The sequence below is a fragment of the Rhinolophus sinicus genome, chromosome X, assembly GCF_036562045.2.
Source record: "Rhinolophus sinicus isolate RSC01 chromosome X, ASM3656204v1, whole genome shotgun sequence".
NCBI classification, from domain to species: Eukaryota; Metazoa; Chordata; class Mammalia; order Chiroptera; family Rhinolophidae; genus Rhinolophus; species Rhinolophus sinicus.
This window is the reverse complement of record NC_133768.1, coordinates 85578600-85599690: the sequence shown is the minus strand read 5'-3', so window position 1 is coordinate 85599690 and position 21091 is coordinate 85578600. Positions and strand designations below refer to the sequence as shown.

The window sequence follows — 21091 nt, the reverse complement described above, 5'->3', positions numbered from 1 at the left end:
GCTTAAATATTAAGGTAGAGAGAGTGCTATTAATGTACTTGTATGCAGGAACTTCTGTTGTCTTTTTTAACATTTCCTGTTCCCTATCCTTGTAAATGCATGTTTTCATTTTCATAAATGGATCTTTCAAGATAAAACTACATGTCCCAATATTCATTTTTGTGGGTTATATCTCTCTTCTAACAATGACAATAGAAAAAGCACTTTACTCAAACAAATTTAGTCCTTTTTTGTTGTTTTGTTTTTAAGACTTAGTTGAAGCACAGATTAACATTAGTTTTTTATATGTGAAGCCAGGTTTGAGATGTTGACCATAATCAAGTAGTTCAGGCTTGTGCTGTTTCGTTTTTTACTGCAAAATGGGAACAAGTAAGGTGGAAAGCTATCATGTTAAGAAGTATTCACAAAATACTTAAGTCCTTGATAGAACTTAAGACATTTTATTCAGTTTAAGTTTCACAGATCTTTGACAGAAAGATTCTTTGTTTTCAGGGATCTGAGACAGCATCTCCACAGTAGCACCAAACACTAAGTGGAAAAAATGGTAAACTCAATTATTTGGTGATTATTAAGGGACTGAAATAATCATTTGAGTTTGGACTGAGGCGGAATATTTGGTTATTTTTTTTATGCTACGTTAAAATGGGCAACTGTTTGTTTCTCCACTAATCATTTAGGAGAGAGACTAAAACTGTTTTAACCGGTGTAGTAAGACATGCAGCATGCAGAAACAGAATTGTTTCTTTAAGGATGTTTCATGATCTTCTGTTAGTGGGTTACTTAGGGAGAAGAGCATGTACAAATCTACTGATTGGAGGAAAATTTTTTAGCGATTGTTTTTTAGTTTTCCTCCTACAACTAAGGAAGAACTGTTTATTCTAGAAAAATAAAAGTATCTGTTAGGCAAGTGAATTGCCTTACTGTAATAATCCCTCAGTGATTCCTTACACAGTTTGAGCAAATCTTTGACATGCTAATTAATAGTTCATGATGACATCATCTGCATCCTAATGAATATGTTTATGGCTTGTGATGGACAAGATGGAGTTATATTTCAATTATTTCTTAAATTCTGTAACAATGTCTGTACCATTAGATTAGGTAGGAATTAGAACACTGACATTTCCCCTCTCCACTGGAAGGATTATCACAAAAGACATACACATTATGCATATTAAAACAAATAGAAAATGAAACAACTGAAAATATGAATAAGCACAAACATTCAGCATAAGGAGGAATAGTTGGCTTTGTTTTTTCGTAGCCTGGTACAAAGGGAAAGATAAATTACTTGATTCCATTACATTCCTCTGTCAAAGACATAGTTCCTGCTATTATATTCTAAAGGGAATTGAACCTATGGGGATAGTGAGAACTACAGGGGAGAATTGTTTTAATACTTTGTAGCAAATATTGAAGCAGTCTTGATACACTTTCTTATATATTTACAAAAGAGCTAGATTGCAGACATTTTTAGGTTATATATTTTTTATTATTAGTTTCAGGTGTACATAGGTTATATTTTCTGATGCTAGTCTGAAGCCGATGATATTTCTGTGTTGCTTATTGGATGGAAGATTGATTTTGTTTTATATTCCAGATAAGCTTCTGATAGGTTTAATATATTTTGAGAAATTAGAAACTTAACCACTGTTCTCAACACATTGGAAGTAGTTGAAAGTACTTGGGGTCAAACTTAAATCAGTTTATTTTACCATTTCTAAGGTACTCTGAAAAAAGTTTTTTGTTTTTTAATAGGGGTTGGTTGAAAACTAATAACTAAGTGAGATTTTCAGACTATGCAGATTTAATTTAGTAATTGATCTCCATTGGCAAGTTTTTTTTTAAATTCTTTGGTTTTGAAAATAATTTTGTGAGACCTACAAGTGAATTGTTGACCAGAAAAACTTTGCTTTGACTTTTAACAGCCCTACACTGCTCATCCTGATGATGGAGTATTGAAATACTCCAAATACCCAAGGTTTGGGTAATTTGCAAAGTAGATAATCTCTGTGGATGATGGTAATGTGGCATCATATTTCATCTTAGGTATGATATATAAGCATATTTTATAAGGCTTAAAATTAATTGTTTTATTAACTGTGGAGAAAAAAGTATTGCTAGACATAAAGAATAAGAAATATCTGCCTTCATTGTTTTTGGTTGTTGTTAGAGCCTTGTGAAACTTGTAATAAGAATATTTCTTTTCCTAAATTGTAAAATTGAAAAAAAATATAGAAAAGTACATAAAAACTAACTGCAGAGCTTAAAGAATCTCAAAGATGCACACCTATGTAACTCACACATAGGTCAAAACAACATAACCTCCCTTGCTGATTGCATCCTCTTTACTTTCCCTGAGGTAGCCATTATCCTGCCGTTTATAGTTTTCTCTTCCTTGTTTTTATTTAGTTTTACTACCCATTAAGTTTAAGTTTGTTCTTGGAATTCATATAAATGGAATCAGAGGGGGTGTATTCTCTTGTACCTGATACTCTTGTACTTTTGCTCAGCATTATGTGTTTAGGATCCATTCATGTATTTGCAAGTATTTGTGTTTTGTTTTTTTCATTTTCATAGTTACAAGATGCTCCATTGTATAACTTTACCACAACTTGTTGATCTCTTATGCTCTTGATAAACAAATTTGTTGTTTTGAGTTTCCGGCTATTACCAACAGCTCCAATAGAAACATTCTTAGACAAGTGTCTTGGTGTATACAAGCATCTGTTTTTGTGGCATATATACTTAAGTGTAGAATCTCTGGGTTCTAGATTATGATTAACCTCAGCTCTACTAGATATTGCCAAACTAGTTCACAAAATATACTCCTAGCAGCAGTGTATTTTGTTCACCTTGCTTCACATCCTAGCTAACATTTAATATTGTCAGACTTTAAAATTTTTGTCGGTATGGTATGTATGTAATGGTATTTATTGGGGCTTCCATTTTCATGGGCATCTTTTTATATGTTATCGGTCATTCAGATTTCTTGTGAAAGGCCTCTATCTTTTTCCCATTTTTTTCTATTGGATTGTTTGCATTTCTTTCATTGATTTGTAGGATTTCTTTATATAGTTTGTATATTTCTTTATATAGTTTGCACTCTTTGTGGGTTACACTGTATGTATGGCAAATATCTTATTATTCTTTGGCTTGCATTTCCCCTCATAATGTGACTTGATGAACAGAAGTTATTCACTTTAATGTAGTCAAATTTATCAGTCTTTTGCTTTATGATTAGTACTTCTTTTGTGTTTAAGCAGCCTTTTCCCCATTTCAAGATTAATGAACTTATCCTCCTTTGATTTTCTGGAAATGTATTATTTTGCTTTTCATTTTTAGTCTTACCTAGCTGGAGTTGATTTTTATGTGTGCTGTAAGGTAGGGGCTGCAATATATTGTGGTTGATGTATAATGAAGAAAATCCAGTATCACACAGATAAATAGTTGGGAAAAGGAGAAGTATTTTAATAGCCTTTTCAGATAATTGTACATATTCTTCTTTGATAGCATGTCAAAATTCATGATGTGGTAGTTTCTTAATGATTTGTTGCAATACCAAATCCAAAACCAAATCAGTGATCTTTTGTAATTTGTTCAATTAAAATCAGTTTGTCTCTTATTTGGAATCTTTTACCCATGCATTATATTGCAACATCATGCACTGGTTAATTGGAATGTATTGGTTCACTGATTGATGCAGCTCTTCCAAATATTGATACAATACATTGTATAAGAATAATAATAAAAAAACATTCTTTAGTGTTATCACTGCACTAATCAGGAAACTTTTTATGAATTGGCAACTTGTTCAGTCCATGGTGGCAAATACAGGTTTTCCAAAATTCTAATTTTTGTTTGAAACATTTTATCATTGGCAACAAATACTCAGTTGTTTTTCTTAAAGTGACTGGCTACTTGGCTCATTTTTGAGAAAATGCCTGCCAGAGACACAACTCTGAATAACCATAATTTGTCAGTTGTTCTTTGAAGTAAAAATGGTATTCTATGGAAAAGCAGCAGCTCACAATTCTAAGAATTGCATAAGTGATTTTCCTTTAGACAACCATAGTATTTTGGAGCATGGCACAAAGGCTTAATGTAAACTTTCCATTTTGTCACAGAGAAATTGAAAATACATGTTCAAAAAAAGATATGTTCTCAGGGCTCCAGATTTAATAAAATTGACATTTTTTACTACTTCATCAAGGGCATTTTCTCCTCCCCCTTTCTTCTGCCTAACCCCTCCCTCCAGTTAAAGCCGTTGTTTCTCAGTCTAGTTGTGTAGGACACAGCTCCCTGGCCCATGCTGGTATTATGTGCCTTGCACTCCGCCGGGCTGAGGCAGTCGGTCACCAGTCGTTGATCGGCTGCTCGTAGCAGCTCACGGCAGCTCTCGCTGTCTGCCAGCCGCTCACACTCGCTGCCATCCATCCATGGTGGCACACAGCAGCCGGCGGCAGCACTCAGCAGCCCACGCTAACCTATGGCTGCTCAAGGCAGCCCAGCTCCAGGGAGAGCCATTGTTCACAATCTTAGCTGTAGAGGGTGCAGCTCACTGGCCCATGTGGGAGTCAAACCAGCCGCCTTTGGCATTAGGAGCACAGCGTTCCGACTGCCGGAGCCACTGGGCCAGCCCAGCATTTTCTTTATTGTAGCTAAAAGCACGTAACATGAGATAAACCTTAACAAAATTTTAAGTGAACAGTAAGTATAATATTAATGATAAGCACAATGTTGTACAACAGATCTCTAGATCTTTTTCATCTTACATGCCTGAAGTTTTATACCCATTGAACAACCATACCCCATTTCTCTTTACCCCAACCCCTGGCAGCCACCCAAATTCTACTTTAGATACCTCATGTAAGTGAAATCATGTAGTATTTATTCTTCTGTGACTGACTTAACCACTTGGCATACTGTCCTCAGGGTTTGTCCATGTTGTAGTGTATGACAGGATTTCCTTCTTACGACTGAATAATATTCCATTGTATGTGTATGCCACATTTTCTTTCTGCATTCATCTGTGGTTGGGCATTTGGGTCATTTCTACCTCTTGGCTATTGTGAATAATGCTGCAATGAACATGGGAGTGCAAATAACTTCTTTGAGATCCTGATTTTAACTCTCGAGTAAATACCCAGAAGTGGGATTGCTGGATCATATGACATATATATATATATACATATACATATACATACATATATACATATACATATACATATACATATACATATATATATATATATATATGGTTTGTGCAAAAGTAATTGTGGTTTAAAAGGTTAATAATTGCAAAAACCGCAATTACTTTTGCACCAACCATATATATATATTTTCCTTCCTTCCTTCCTTCCTTCCTTCCTTCCTTCCTTCCTTCCTTCCTTCCTTCCTTCCTTTTCTTCCAGACTGTTTTTCATAGCAGCTGCACCGTTTTACAGACCCACCAACAGAGTTCAAGGGTTCCACTTTCTTCACATCCTTCCCAACACTTGTTATTTTCTGTGTTTTTCTTTTATAAGAATTATGTTTTTTACATCAGTTTTAGGTTCAGAGAAAAATTGACAGGAAGGTACAGAGATTTCTTATTTATCCCCTGCCCTCTCACACGCATAGCCTCCACCATTATCGACATTCCCCACCAGAGCAGAGGTGCATTTGTTACAATTGAACCTACACTGACACATTATAATCACCCAAAGTTTATAGTTTACCTTTAGCTTCACTCTTAGTGACGTACGTTTCATTCTCTGGGTTTGAACAAGTGTATAATGATGTGCATCCATCACTATGTTAACACAGTATTTTCACTGTCCTAAAAAGCCTCTGGCTCTGCCTGTTCATCCCTTCTCCTACCCCCAACCCCTGGCAACCACTGATCTTTTTACTGTTTCCAGTTTTGCCTTTTCCAAAACATCATATACTTTCAAACATACTCTATGTAGCCTTTTTCAGATTGACATCTTTCCCTTAATAATATGCATTTAAGTTTCTTTGATGTCTTTTCATGGCTTGAGAGCTCATTTCTGTTCAGTGCTGCATAACATTCCATTGTGTAGATAGAACAGTTTATCCATTCACTTATTGAAGGCCATCTTGGTTACTTCTAAGTTTTGACAATTGTGAATAAAGCTGCTCTAAACATCCATGTGCATGTTTTTGTGTGGATATGTTTTCACCTCCTTTGGAGAAATATGAAGGAGTGGGATTGCTGAACTGTAAGGCAAGAATATTTAGTTTTGTAAGAAACTACCAAACTGTGTTCCAATGAATGAGAGCTCCTATTGTGCCACAGGAGGACCTGCGTTTGGTGTTGGCAGTGTTCTAATAGATGTGTGGTGGTATCTCATTGTTGTTTTAATTTGCATTTTCCTGATATGTAATGTGGAATGACATTTCATATACTTATTTGCATCTGTATATCCTCTTTGATGAAGTGTTTGTTAAGGTCTTTTGCTCATTTTTAAATTGGGATGTTTGTTTTCTTATTATTGAGTGTTACAATCTGCTACTCTGTGCCTTTTTATTGGTGAGTTCAGTGCATTTACATTTAGGGTGATTATTGATATGTGAGGACTTCCTATCATTCTATCTTTGGTTTTCTGGTAGGATTGTATCTCCATTGTTCCTTTGCTTTTTTGTTGCTGTTACTTCAGTGTGATGGTATTCTATGATTTTTCCCTCTGTTGTTTTATGTTACATGTTTCAGTTTTGGATTTTTTTTGAGTGGTTACCATTAAGTTTATGTAAAAGAAAGTTTCATATATAGAGTTCCATTTTCTTCAGCACGCTTACTTTCTCTATTCCCTTGTGCCTGTTCAGAGCTTTACTCTCCCCTCCCCCTTTTTAAAAAAAAATCTATTGGGGAATATTGGGGAACAGTGTATTTCTCCAGGGCCCATCAGTTCCAAGTCGTTGTCCTTTAATCTAATTGTGGAGGGCGCAGCTCAGCTCCAAGTCCAGTCGCCATTTTCAATCTTAGTTGCACGGGGCGCAGCCCACTGTCCCATGCGGGAATTGAACCCGCAACATTGTTGTTGAGAACTCATGCTCTAACCAACTGAGCCATCCGGCAGTCCTCCCCTTTTAAGTTTTTGTTGTTACAAATTATCCCTATTTAGGCTGTGAGTTGGTTTCTGCACTGCAGTAGCAACTTGTCTTTTTCCTCTTTTTTTAAAAAGTGGTTTGTTTTCCTTCTTTACCTTGTATGTTATGTTTACGTGTGTAGTGTCTTATTTGGTGTAGGGTTTGCCATTTCCTGCTTCTGTCTGTCCGTAATACTACTCATGAATTTGTATTCTTTTGCTTTTTTAAAATTTCAAGTCAAATATTCTCCTTCAATATTTCTTATAGTGCGGGGTCGTATGTTAGAAAATTCCCTCAGCTTCCGTATGTCTGTAAAGGTCTTTATTCCTCCTTCATATCTGAATGATATCTTTGCTGGATATATTATTCTTGGCTCATAATTTCTCTCTTTCAATACTTTGAATATTTGATTTCACTCCCTTCTGGCTTCTAGAGTTTCTGCTGAAAAGTCTGATGATAATCCGGTGGGCTTTCCTTTGTGGGTTACTGTCTTCTTTTTTCCCTGGCTGCCTTGAGGATTCTTTTTTTGTCATTAATTTTTGACAGCTTCAATACAATGTGCCTTGGAGAAGGCCTGTTTGGATTGAGGTACATTTGCTTCTTGGGTTCAAAGATCCAGTTCTTCCCACGAGTTTGGGAAGTTCTCATCGACTATTTGTTTGAATATACTCTCTGTTCCCTTCTCTCTTTCTTCTAATTCTGGTATGCCCATTATTCTTATATTGCTCTTTCTGATGGAGTCAGAAAGTTCTTGTAGAGTTCTTTCATTTCTTTTAAGTCTCAAGTCTCTTTCTTCTTCCATGTGTGTAATTTCCAGGTTTCTATCTTCGATGTCACTGATTCTTTCCTCCATCTGGTCAACTCTACTACCTAAGCTGGTTATTTCATTCTTCATTTCTTTTATTGAGTTCTTAATCTCCAGAAATTCTATTTGGTTCTTTTTTAAAGTTTCAATCTCTTTAATAAAATGTTCATTTTGTTCTTTGATTGTGTTTCTGATTTCATTAAAATGTGTTTTCTTGCATCCTGTCGAGTTTTTTCAGAACTGCAATCTTGAATTCTGTCACTTTCGTTCATTTTCTGGAGACTTCATTTTCTTTCTGAACTGCCTGGTTACCTTGGTTATTCATGGCAATTAATAAATTATTATTTCTCTTCCCAGGCATCTATAGGAGTGGCTTCTGCAAAAGGTGTATAGGAAGAGGTCTTTCTTTTGCTTTCCCGTAGGTGTTGGTAGAATGCTTTATTTTCTCTCTGACTGCAGCTTTTATTCTCTCTCATGCTGTAGTGTTATATTTTCTCTGCACTGCTCTGGCTTCTCACAGTGGTGGGGGCAGGGGGGCTCCATGGAAAGTGGGCTTCTCCTCTGTGAGCAGGCCACCTGGGTTTCAGGGCACCGCCTCCTCTAGGGGATGTGGAGATCTTCGGAAGTTTTGAAGCTCTTCCCACACCAGATTCAGGGCCTGTGTATTTCAAGGGCTCTGTTTACCCCTGCAGGGATCTTCCCAGATAGTTGGGGGCAGGGCGAGGCGGGTTGTGAGAGATGGCCCAGAGCAATGGCGATTACCACCACTACAGCCTGTCCTGCACCCAGGGCTCCTTCCCCTTTGCCGGAACTAGTTGGGCTTCGATTCGAGTTCGTGGCTGCAGGGCTACAGTTTTCAGAACTGTGAATATTCTGTTCTTTTGATCTGACACTGCTACTGTTCAGCTTCTAGCACTGGAAAGCTGGGGGTGGGGCGCACTCTGGGACGGTGGGGAGGTGTCATCTAAGCTCCATGCCTCTGTCTTCTGCTTGGCAGTGAGAGCTTGAACCACTGTTCTCACCCTTCTTCCCTCAGTCTTAGCTCTGAGGTTATGAGCATTGGGTTCAGCTGTGTGTATGCTGATCCCTCAGGCGGGACTGTGGGCCATAATGGGAGCAGTAGCAGTCCAAATTCTTCCCTGTGTCATGGCTGCGGTAGCTCCAGAATGCAGGGAGCTTGGAGCTACTACATACTAGCTCTAGTCTGCATCCTGTGGTTGGTGGTGCCACATCTCCACACTTCACCCTTCCCTCGTCCCCCCTTCCCTTCCTCCACGCCCAATTTGCCCACTTTTAGATTATTTCAGTTGTGGGTCTCTTAGTCTTGCCTGTCTGCAATGCAGAGAGTCCTCTGTGGAATTACCGTGTTTCCTTGAAAATAAGACCTAGCTGGACCATCAGCTCTAATGTGTCTTTTGGAGCAAAAATTAATATAAGACCCGTTCTTATATTATAGCCGGTATTGTATTGTATTGTATTGTATTATATTATATTATATTACGTTATATTATATTACATTACATTATATTCCCAGTCTTTATTATATTATATTATATTATATTATATTATATTATATTATATTATATTATATTATACCCAGTATTATATTATGTTATATTACATCATATTATATTATACTATACCTTGTCTTAAAATAAGACCGGCACATTTTGCTCCAAAAGACGCATTAGAGATGATGGTCTGGCTAGGGCTTAGGCATAGCTGTTCAATTTGTTGTAAATTGCAGGGGAGATTTTAAGAGGCTCACCTCATGCCGCCATTTCTGCGATGTAATCTTTTGTTTTTTTTTGTTTTTTTGATAATGCATCCTTACATGTATAGAGTCATATCTCTTTGTGGGTTTGATTTGCATTTCTCTGATAAGTGACATTGCACATCTTTTCATATGCCTATTGGCCATTTGTATGCCTTTGGAGAAATGTCTATTCAAGTCTTTTGCCTGTTTTTAAATCAGGTTATTATGTTATTTTGGTTGTTGAGTTGTAGATATTCCTTATATATGAGATCTGACAATTCAGTTCGTGAACTTGCCACCATGCGCTTACATTGGCAGCACTGTACAAACAGCTCAGTAAGGTTTCATAACCTTGGTATATCAGTGTCTTACAGCTGTGTTTGTGTAGACGTGTGGCAGTATCTTGCTGAGTCGTGTTCATTATTATTGTGTGTTTCTGTGTGTCATAGCAAGAATGTATGAGCTTGAATTAGAGCAATGAACAAACGTTAAATTTCTTGTTAAACTTTGCAAAAGTGGAAGTGAAATCAGGGACATGTTAGTCCAAGTTTCTGGGGATAATGCCATGAAGAAAACGGCAGTGTACAAATGGATTAAACGTTTTTCTGAGGGGAGAGAACACATCACTGATGAAGAGAGGTCAGGGTGGCCAATATGGAGCAGAACTGAACTGATGAAAACATTGCAAAAGTCCATGGAATTGTGCGTCAAAATTGTCGACTGACTGTGAGAAGCATAGTAGACCAAGTAAACATCAATAGAGAAACAGTTAGGAAAATCTTAACTGAAAATCTTGACGTGAGAAAGGTGTGTGCAAAAGTGGTCTTGAAGGAGTGCACCGATGAACAAAAGGAAAAGAGAGTCGAAGTTTGCCAAGAACTTTTGGAGAGGCAAGACAATGTTTTGGGCCGTGTTATCACTGGTGGTGAAACATGGGTGTACCAATACGACCCCGAAACAAATCGCACAATGGAAATCTCCACGACCAAAAAAAGTTATGTCTGTCCAAATGAAGAGTCAAAACAATGTTGCTAAACTTTTTTGATATCAGAGGGATTATTCATTATGAATTTGTACCAACTGGACAAACAGTTAAGGACGTTTACTATTTGGAAGTACTGAAAAGGCTATGTGAAAAAGTTAGACAACCTGAGCTTCTTGCCAATAATTCATGGCTCTTGCATCACGACAATGCATCAGCTCACATGGCACTGTCTGTGAGGGAGTTTTTAACCAGTAAACAAATAACTGCATTGGAACACCCTTCCTACTCACCTGATCTGGCCCCCAATGACTTCCTTCTTTACCCGAAGATAAAGAAAATATAGAAAGGAAGACATTTTGGTGACATTCAGGATATCAAGGGTAATACGACGACAGCTTTGATGGCCATTCCAGAAAAAGAGTTCCAAAATTGATTTGAAGGGTGGAATAGGCGCTGGTGTCGGTGCATAGCTTCCCAAGGGGAGTAGTTTGAAGGTGACCATAGTGATATTCAGCTATGAAGTATATAGCACTTTTTCTAGGATGAATTAGTGAACTTAATTGTTAGACCTGGTATTATGACTATTAACCCCTTTTCAGATACATGGTTTGCAAATATTTTATTCCAAATTCCACAGGTAGTCTTTTCATTCTGTTCATTGTTTCCTTTGCTGTGCACACAATTTTTAGTTTGATGTCCCACTTGCCTGTTTTTGCGTTAGTAGGCTGTGCTTTTGGTGTCATATCTAAGAAATCTTGGTAAGACCAATGTCATGAAACTTCCTCCCTATGTTTTTTTCTAGAGAGTTTTACAGTTTCATGTCCTATGTTTATGTACTTAATTCATTTTTTGAGTTCAGATTTGTATTATGCTGTAAAATAAGTGTCCAGTTTCATTGTTTTGCATAATGCTGTTGAAACTTTCTAGTGAATTTTTCAGTTCAGTTATTACATTCTTTGGCTCCAAAATTTGTTTGGTTCTTTTTTTATATTTTCTATCCTTTGGTTGAAATTCTCATTTTGTTCATGCATCAAATTCCTGAGCTTGTTCAGTGTCTTTATGATGGTTAATTTAAATTCTTTTCAGATAATTCGTGTACCTCTGATTCTTTAGAGTCAGTTTCTGGAGACTTAGTTTGTTCCTTTTGTTGGGTCATTTTCTCTGTTTCTTTATGTTCCTTCTAATTTTGTGTTGGTATCATTGCATTTGAAAAAACACTCTTCTCTCCTAGTCTTTATGGATTAGGTTAGTACAGGGAAAGGCCTTTATCAGCCTGGTTATAGATTCTGGGCACCTCTCAAACGTTTTCTCTAGATATGTCTTCTCAGGACTTCAGTGCATTGATTCCAAATTAGAAAGATTTTCCAGTTTCTTTTTTTCAGAAGCTTGTACTCTCTTATATTTTCTTTTGTCTATCTGTTGTACCATGGGTCCTCTGAAGCAGCATCACACCACCCAGCTCTTTTTTGTTCTTACTGGTCCCCAGGAAGCTAGAGTACCCCAGGTACTGTGAGCACCCTAAGTCAGGCTAGACAGAAACCAGTCACTCAGGCAGCCACACCCCCAAAGCTGGAATGTTGGACACACTCCAGTCTTCTCTTTTTCCCCAAGGCAGAGGTTGCTGAGCTGTATTGTGTTGGTCTCTGTTTCCCGTATTGTTGGTTCTCTGGACCTGCAGCTCACCACCCTGCTCTTTTTTATTCTCAGCAGGCCTTAGCCACCTAGAGTATGCCAGGTCCTGTCTGTGCTCCAAGATGTTTGAGAAAGAAACTAGTCTCCCAGGAAGCCTCCCTCCCAAAGTCAGAATGTTAGATGTACATTCCAGTCTTCTCTTTAACTTCTCAGGGAGAATTTGGGAGCTGGGAGTTTCCTTCCGATTGTGTGGTGCTGTGCCAGGAGGAGGGACTATGGTGAAAGGGTGTCATGAATTTTCCTACCCGCTGTAATGCAGCTGGTTTAGTGCTTGCCTTGAGTTCAGGAGCCCCTTAACTGGTTTCTGAATTTCCCATAAAGGGAATTGGTATGTGTACAAGTATTGTTGTTGAATGGGTGTTTCTATGGGAGGAAGGAAGGCCTGGGGCTTCCTATGCTGCCATCTTGCTGATGTCACTCCCATCGAGGACATTCCTAAGTGAAACTGGCTTTTGCTTATGAACAGTCATGAAAAATACAATGAAACTGTATGGTGACATCTTACATGAGACTGGCTTTATTCTTTCCTTCAATTTCTTTTTTTTTCCCCTTAGATTTTATTGGGGGAGGGGTACAGGACTTTACTGGGGAACAGTGTGTACTTCTAGGACTTTTTCCACGTCAAGTTGTTGTCCTTTCAGTCTTAGTTGTGGAGGGCGCAGCTCAGCTCCAGGTCCAGTTGCCGTTGCTAGTTGCAGGGGGCACAGCCCACCATCCCTTGCGGGAGTCGAACCGGCAACCTTGTGGTTGAGAGGACGCGCTCCAACCAACTGAGCCATCCGGGAGCTCAGCGGCAGCTCAGCTCAAGGGGCCGTGTTCAATCTTAGTTGCAGGGGGCGGAGACCACCAACCCTTGCAGGACTCGAGGAGTTGAACCAGCAATATTGTGGTTGAGAGCCCACTGGCCCATGTGGGAATCGAACCGGCAGCCTTCGGCATAAGGAGCACTGAACTCCAACCACCTGAGCCACCAGGCGGCCCCTCTTTCCTTCAATTTCTTGATCATGAAGAATTCAATGAGACAGTTTTGTGTTTTTGCCTTGATACATGCTAAGATTCCAGCAGTCTTATCTTCCTTTGTTTTTGAACTATTAGTGCAAATGTCAATATGGCAAAAAAAGGGAAATAAAGTCTTAGTATTATTACAAATAGAGTTCTGACCTTGTAGAACTCCAGAAAGTGTCTTGGGGAATCAAGGGTCTGTGAACCATAGTATCAGAACTGCTGCTTTCACATTGTAAGTTCTCTTCTATTCCTATTTTTCTAAGAGTCTTTAAAAAAATAGTAATGGGGCTGGCCCTGTGGCTCAGGCGGTTAGAGCTCCGTGCTCCTAACTCCGAAGGCTGCCGGTTCGATTCCCACATGGGCCAGTGGGCTCTCAACCACAATATTGCTGGTTCAACTCCTCGAGTCCTGCAAGGGTTGGTGGTCTCCGCCCCCTGCAACTAAGATTGAACACGGCCCCTTGAGCTGAGCTGCCGCTGAGCTCCCGGATGGCTCAGTTGGTTGGAGCGCGTCCTCTCAACCACAAGGTTGCCGGTTCGACTCCCGCAAGGGATGGTGGGCTGTGCCCCCTGCAACTAGCAACGGCAACTGGACGTGGAGCTGAGCTGCGCCCACCATAACTAAGACTGAAAGGACAACAACTTGAAGCTGAATGGCACCCTCCACAACTAAGATTGATAGGACAACTTGACTTGGAAAAAAAAAAAGTCCTGGAAGTATACACTGTTCCCCAATAAAAAGTCCTGTTCCCCTCCCCCAATAAAAAAATAGTAATGGATATTGAATATTGTCAAATGTCTTTTATGCATCTATTGAACTATAGTCTGATTTTTAAAAAATCAGTTTAATGTGGTGAATTAATTTGAACTAAATTTGTGTATTTGAGATAAATCCACATTAATCTTGATATATTTTAATATTATTTTTCCACTTATGTATCTATATGTTTAATGCTATGTATGTTTAAATACCTCAAGACACTATTATTATTCAGTTAATATTCATTTAGAGTTACCCATATGTTAGTGGGGCATGGACTCCTCTCAGCGTGGTGTCCAGGTTCTTTGTATCCTGAACAAAGAATTGAGTGGGACACCAAAAGGCAGTGGTGAAAGAGCAGCTTATTAGAAGCAAAACTACACTCCAAAGGGATAGGAATGGGCCTGAGCAACATAGTGGCTTATAAGGCGCCAACTGACGAGGACTTGCAATTATTATTTCCTTCTCTTCTAGAATGGGTTACTCCTCTCTGGGTGTGGGGGTCTCTTGATTGGCACTTAGGATTGACAGGAGACTATTACCTCATTTGTTCAGATTATGCATGTTCTTTCCCAGAGTTCAGTCTGTTAAAATGATACTAATGAACTTCCGGGCATATGTATGATATTACAGTGATGGTATAATGAGGCTAGGGTGAAATGAAGGTCATTGTAGCCGTTACTACTTAGGTGTGAGTGACTGGTCTAATCTAGTCCAATATTTGTAACCTTCAGCTTCCTTACAGTGGTTGATGGTTATAGTAAATAAAGGAAAAGTTTGGGTGTGGAGGTGAGGTTTCTGGGCGGTTGCAATTCGTAGGTTATATCGGATGTGCAGGAATGTTTGGAGACCCAATTCCTGCTACTAACTGCCTGCCTTATTTCCCCCTGAGAGGCATGATCCCAATAAATATCTATGGGAAGTTGAGGAACAGGAGGTCTCTTCTTCTGTTTCTGCTTCCTGCTGAATGTAGTCGTTGTCTCTACCTATTGGGGATTCACAGAACTCTCGCCCTATCTGATCTTATATGAGAGGAAGAGGTCTCGAGATCAACCTGGAAGACTGTGTTGGCCTCCTTGGTTGGTGTACTGGAAGCCTTGCTGGGGCATCATTTGTATCCTGATAGCCCCTAGATGAGGAGAGATAGATTTTGGTTAATAGATTTAAAAATGTTGGCCCAAGAAGCAGGACTCAAAGCTACTGATGCAGGGTGACTATGTGATAGAAAGTCCGTTTAGCTTCATGGAGCCTGTGGCTTTTTCCTCTGGTTTAACCTGTCATTCAGGTGGCGTTATTCATCCAGGAGCTGGCCTAGAAAGAATTCTGGGCCACGGTGATTACAATCAACAAGCATAAATCACAAGTTTCTGGAGCAGGGGGCAGGAAACATTCTGTGGTTCAGGCTAGGAACAATTTTTAAGATTAGGAAACTGTTTTGAAAAGTGATTAGGACCAGGGGCTAGGGAGCTAAGAAACTAGGGAAAAGGAGACTTAAAATCCCTATAGTGGGGATTGGGGTGGGGAGGCTCTTTCATTTGGTCCATATCACATACACTTAACCTCTTTTTCCTTTATCATTTCTTGCTGCAACTCTAAGGTTCTATTCAGAATCATTTTTATCCTGCCTAAAGAATGTCCTTAAGTGTTTTTTTTTTATTGTATGAACTCAGTTATTGTTTGAAGTTTAGTCCTTATTTTGCCTTTTCTTGGAATTCTGTTTTTTGGACATAGAATTCTAGGTTGGCAGATACTTTGTTTTAGCACCTTGCATGTATCTTTCAGCTCTTTCTGGCACTCACTGTTCTGTTGAGAAGTCATGAAGATAATATTGTCTTTTCTTTTCTTAGTTGCTTAAATGATTTTATCTTTGGTTTTCTGTAGCTTTACTGTAATGTGCCCAGATGTGGATTTCATTTCAGTTCTGGAAAACTGAATTCTTGGTTATTATTTCTTCTGATATTGATTTTGCCCCATTCTCTCTCCTTTCTGGAGTTGCAAGTGGGCATACCTGTTTTCACTGTAGCCTGTATATCTATTCTTCTTAGCTGTATTTAAGTTAATCTAATGAGGAAGTATTCAAAATACAAGTATTTTTTTCAATTTGTTGAAAAAATTCAATGTTTTGTTTTTAAACTTTATTATTGGGAAAAAATCTCAGATGAGAAAGTAGAATGGTATAATAGCCTCAATGAAATCATCAAGTAGCTTCTATGGTTGTCAACTGCTGGCCAATCCTGTTTCATCTATAACCTTACTCATTTCCCCATTTTATTGAACTAAATATCACTTTATCTCTAAATATTTCAGGATCTACCTCTTAAAGATGGAGTCTTTATAAAATATTCCAATTGACTCATAATAAAAATGAACTCACATTAATTTTTAAAATACTTGCTTGAAACAGGATCCAAGTAAGGATTCATGCACTGTGATTGCTATCTCTCTTATGCCTTTTTTACTCTGAGGATCCCCCATCATCTTTTATTTGTCATAGCAATATATGTTTGTTGAAGAGACTGAGTCATTGACCTGTAGAGTTATGCTGAATTTAGGTTCATGCCTTTTAATTTTTTTGACAACTTCATAGGTGGGTAGTGTAGTCTTTCATCAGGATCAGGCGGCACATAATGTCACATTGTCTCTTCTTGTGATGTGAATAGTCATTGATAGATGCCTAGATCTTTATTAGGAATCTTAAAATGATGATGTAACTCTATCATTCCTTCATTATTTATTAGCTGAAATACTTCAATACAGAGACATTTCTTATCAACTGTTGCTTCCTGTATGAAGGCAGAATAAGTGCTTGATTTTTTATTCTTTTACCAGTTTTCAAAATCATAAATTGTTTCACTAGCATCCTCCAGTTCTGACAAATTAGGATTTTTTAGGATTTTTAGGTTTATTTTATTCTCATTATAAACTAATGGATTTAAATATCTGATACGTTGCCAAATATTTTTAGTTGATATAATTTGCTCTGTAAGGATCATCTATGTTGGGATTTGAAATTAATGCAGACAATTTCTGTTTTATTCTAGTTTGCATTTATGCCGGATCCTCAGTGAAAATAAAAGTCATGATAGTTCGACTTATAGAGGTAAGACTTTTAAAAGTATCAAAGCTATTATTTTTGGCTTGGTCAAAATTAATAAATATCCTGTTTTCCATCAAATTGTTACGAATGAAAACAAAAGGTATAAGATAGTTCACATTATATAAAGCTTTTATATGAATATATTACAATTAAGGTTAAAACTATAGTTATAGTAAGACTATATTTTTGTATAAGGATGTTATTTGACCTGCATAGTAGTCATATGATATTGCATGGTTTTTATAATTGTGACATGGTATATTCTGCAGTTGCTAGCTGTATTAAAAATTACTCAGGCTAGTTATCATAAACAGAAGAGAAAAGCTAGCATTGAAAGAAAAACTATTGTGATCTTAGTTACACTAGGAAATTTCCAGAAACTGAGGTTCAGTATTTTTTACTAAAGCTGGTTACCTCGGGATCTTATCAAAGGAAGTTGTCATGGAAAACATTAAAAGCAAAAGGAGTTTACTGCATATCACAAATATAGTTTATTAAGTAAAATGTTATATAATTAAGCAGGATATAAATTTGCAGTTATTTTAATTTTGAAGGATGTTACTATTTAATATTCATTAATTTAAAACTAGGCATATGGATTTAGAAAAAGAGGGGAAAAACAAAAGCAATTATGTCTAGTAAGTTTAAAGCGTTTTTATACATAGCTTTCATTGGTAGAACCCATAACATATTTTTTTTGATCTGGAAAAGGTAATTCATAACCAGTTCTATTTTAAACCAAAACTTATTAGATAAAATTTATTGTATCTATTTAAATTATGTGAATAGAATATTCAGAACAGAATATTTTTGTTGGTAAGTTTACTTTTGTTTTATCAAAAGTTAAATATTTCTTAATATGAGAGTATATACTTTTAAAAGAAAATTTGCTTTTTGGAGTGGAAAGCAATTTTATAACAAATGAATGAGCCATTTTTTTCCTGTCATTTGGGTAAGACCTGTTTTAAGACTTAGCATTCCTAGCCTGAGTCCCCAGAGTTATTTTCCAATTCATCCTGCTTATAAAATTGCATTACCATTCATAAAGATTTCTGGTTGATATAATGCCTTCTTTTTTGAATAAGCACTTGACTGCCAGAAGTGTAAGAAAATAAAAAAAAAGACTCTAAAAGCACTGGATACTTAATTTTTTTCTTCCCTATGTTTAAAACAAATTGTTAACTTCTTAGTTAACTTTGATCTTGTTTGCAGTTGAAACCATAAATGGATAAAGAGAATTCTCAGAAAGACTATAAATATTATAGCCTAAGACAGGCTGATTACTCTTAGTTTTAAATGGGGGCTGTGTGGATCTTTAATAACTATCAGATTATTGTTAATTTGCACGGTTGTTCTGATCCATGTTGGAAATAAAAAATAGTTATGAGTATGGTCTCATTGGCTGAATTGCTGGTGCTTTCTGGCTTGCCCTTGGCCTGCTTCCCCAGCACGTATACTGTTTGGCTGATACCTGCCAACAATCAAGCTTTGGTTTGAGCACACTAGTTGGTAGTAGTCCATGCAGGAAAGTGAATGGTATTTCTTCAAAATTTCCTTTGTTCTATCTAAGGGGGATTGTGTTTGGGTAGTGTTCCCTCAGTCCTTGCCCTTTATGCCCTTGTCTTGAATTGATATCATTTTAGGCAGGTAGTTTTCCTTTGCACACTACTTCACCTTGTTTTTTGTAAGCCTCTTCCCCCCCAATAAAATAACATTGTAATGATGGCTGATAAACATGAGTAGTCAGTGATATTTGACATAATCAAAAACTGATGTCTTCAATGTTCAAATCCTACAATGAACCTAAGAATCTCTAAAAGTCTCTTTTACTTGTGGCTATTCTTAAAACTGCTTTTTCTGAAATGTTAGCATTAAGTTAAAATCTTTTATTTATTTTTGTGTGTAATTATAAGGGTTGCAAGTTTTCCTCCCAATTGTAAATACAGTTTTTTAACTGTAGTATAAATTTTAAAGGATTTTGTAGGGCTAGCCTAGTAGTCTTAAGGCACCACTTACTGTTACCTAACCACTTAAATGGGCATTTAAATAACATGTGAATTGGGGACTATTTTTGCTACTTTGTGAATTACATTATGATGGTTTTATGTCACTTAGTATCAGTAAAATGACCTGGGCCATTTGTTCTCTATTTTAATCTCCTCCTGTGATTATGATTAGAATTCCCTCAGCTGCTGCTGCTTCTTTTTTTTTTTTAATTGGGGGAATATTGGGGAACAGTGTGTTTTTCCAGGATATCAAGTCATAGTTTTTCAATCTGGTTGTGGGGGGTGCAGCTCAGCTTCAAGTCAAGTCATTTTTTCAATCTAGTGGAGGCGCAGCTCACTGGCTCAGGTGGGACTTGAACCTGGCGACCTTGGTGTTATGAGCACCACACACTAACCACTGAGCCAACTGGCCACCCACCGGTGGCTCAGCTCCAAGCTCAAGCTGTTGTTTTCAATCTAGTTGTGGGATTGAAAACTAGTTCCCTGGCCTGTGTGGGAATCGAACCGGCAACCTTGTTGCTAAGAGCTAGCTCTCTAACCAACTGAGCTATCCGGCCGCCCCAGAGCCTATATTCTTATGGGAATTTAGTTTATGCTCAGCCCTTTTGTCCTTCTAAGAGTGAGTGCATTTTTAAAAAAAATCTTAGTTATCTAAATAACTTTAAGTATTACTTATTATAAAAAACATTTTATTAATAGAAATTGAAAGCATATTCCTACCATACTAATAAGTAGAAAGCTTTTATTTTAGCTTTGCAATTAGATTTGCATTTTAGCTTTTATATAGCTTATTATAAGCATAATGAAGACATATTTGTGAAAAAGGTCGAACATATATAATAGAAGGTAAATATATTTAAATACTTCACAAGGAATTGGAATAATCTGGCTATATCTCTTTAGCAAATAATGGGATAAATTTATTTCATTGTAAAATACTGTTTTCATTGTTTAAAGGAGGATTGATATAAGTTTTGATTTCTATTATGTTCCTTTTTTGTGACTATTAGTCACAAAAACACTTAAAAAAAAATGTTTTATTTTTTACTTGCTATTTTGCCCTGAAACATTTTTGGTTTCCCTCAAAAGGAGATTATAAATTGATTTTATTTTACATTAATATTTTAAGAACTACTTGTTTTCCTACTTTTAATGAGAGGAAGGAAGTAGAGTTTTTAGTGTATGGGACTAAAGAAGAAGGTGGCTGGGAGGAAGTGTTCATTTAACCATTAATTCCCCCCCCCCAAAAAAAAAATTCCTTCTCTAGGAAAGGGGTTTATGCTAATTGATAGTGAATGCGACTGCTTCTGGTTGACTCTCATGTTTTCATAGAACTGCCGTTTCATATATGTATGTATGCAATTTTTGTTTGCATTCTGATGGAAATAGAGGAGAAAAGAGATTTAGATTCTAGGAGAAATTTCTCTGATGGTAGGATAAAATTTGATTTTTATTTTTACTGCTATGCCTTACCTGTTGTCAATGTAGCCCTGATATTGAATTGACTATAATTTGAATATATTTAGGAAAACCTATGCAATCTGCTTGTGAGAGGAATGGTTCATTTAGTTTATGTCTATGACCATTTGCTGGAGTTCTGTGCAGTCACTGCAAATAACTTTGGGGACTTTGGTAGCATGAGAACATGCTTTTAAAAGTGTGTGTGTGTGGGGGGGGGGGGGGGGCGGCCCGGTGGCTCAGGCGGTTAGAGCTCTGTGCTCCTAACTCCGAAGGCTGCCGGTTCGATTCCCACATGGGCCAGTGGGCTCTCAACCACAAGGTTGCCAGTTCAATTCCTCGAGTCCCGCAAGGGATGGTGGGCTCTGCCCCCTGCAACTAAAATTGAACACGGCACCTTGAGCTGAGCTGCCTCCCGGATGGCTCAGTTGTTGGT

General features: G+C 37.5%; 1 protein-coding gene across 13 annotated transcripts in view; it reads left to right on the top strand.

The window, feature by feature from the left end:
- THOC2 (THO complex subunit 2) overlaps window positions 1-21091 on the top strand; it is a 152773-nt gene that overhangs the window by 16900 nt on the left and 114782 nt on the right. For all 13 annotated transcript variants that reach the window (XR_012493507.1, XR_012493508.1, XM_074324168.1 and 10 more), the window contains one exon: window positions 17136-17194. Coding sequence is in view for 11 of the 13 variants with exons in the window: in XM_074324168.1 (XP_074180269.1) it covers window positions 17136-17194 (59 nt within the window). In the remaining 2 variants the exon portion in view is untranslated. The remainder of the gene's footprint in view (window positions 1-17135; window positions 17195-21091) is intronic.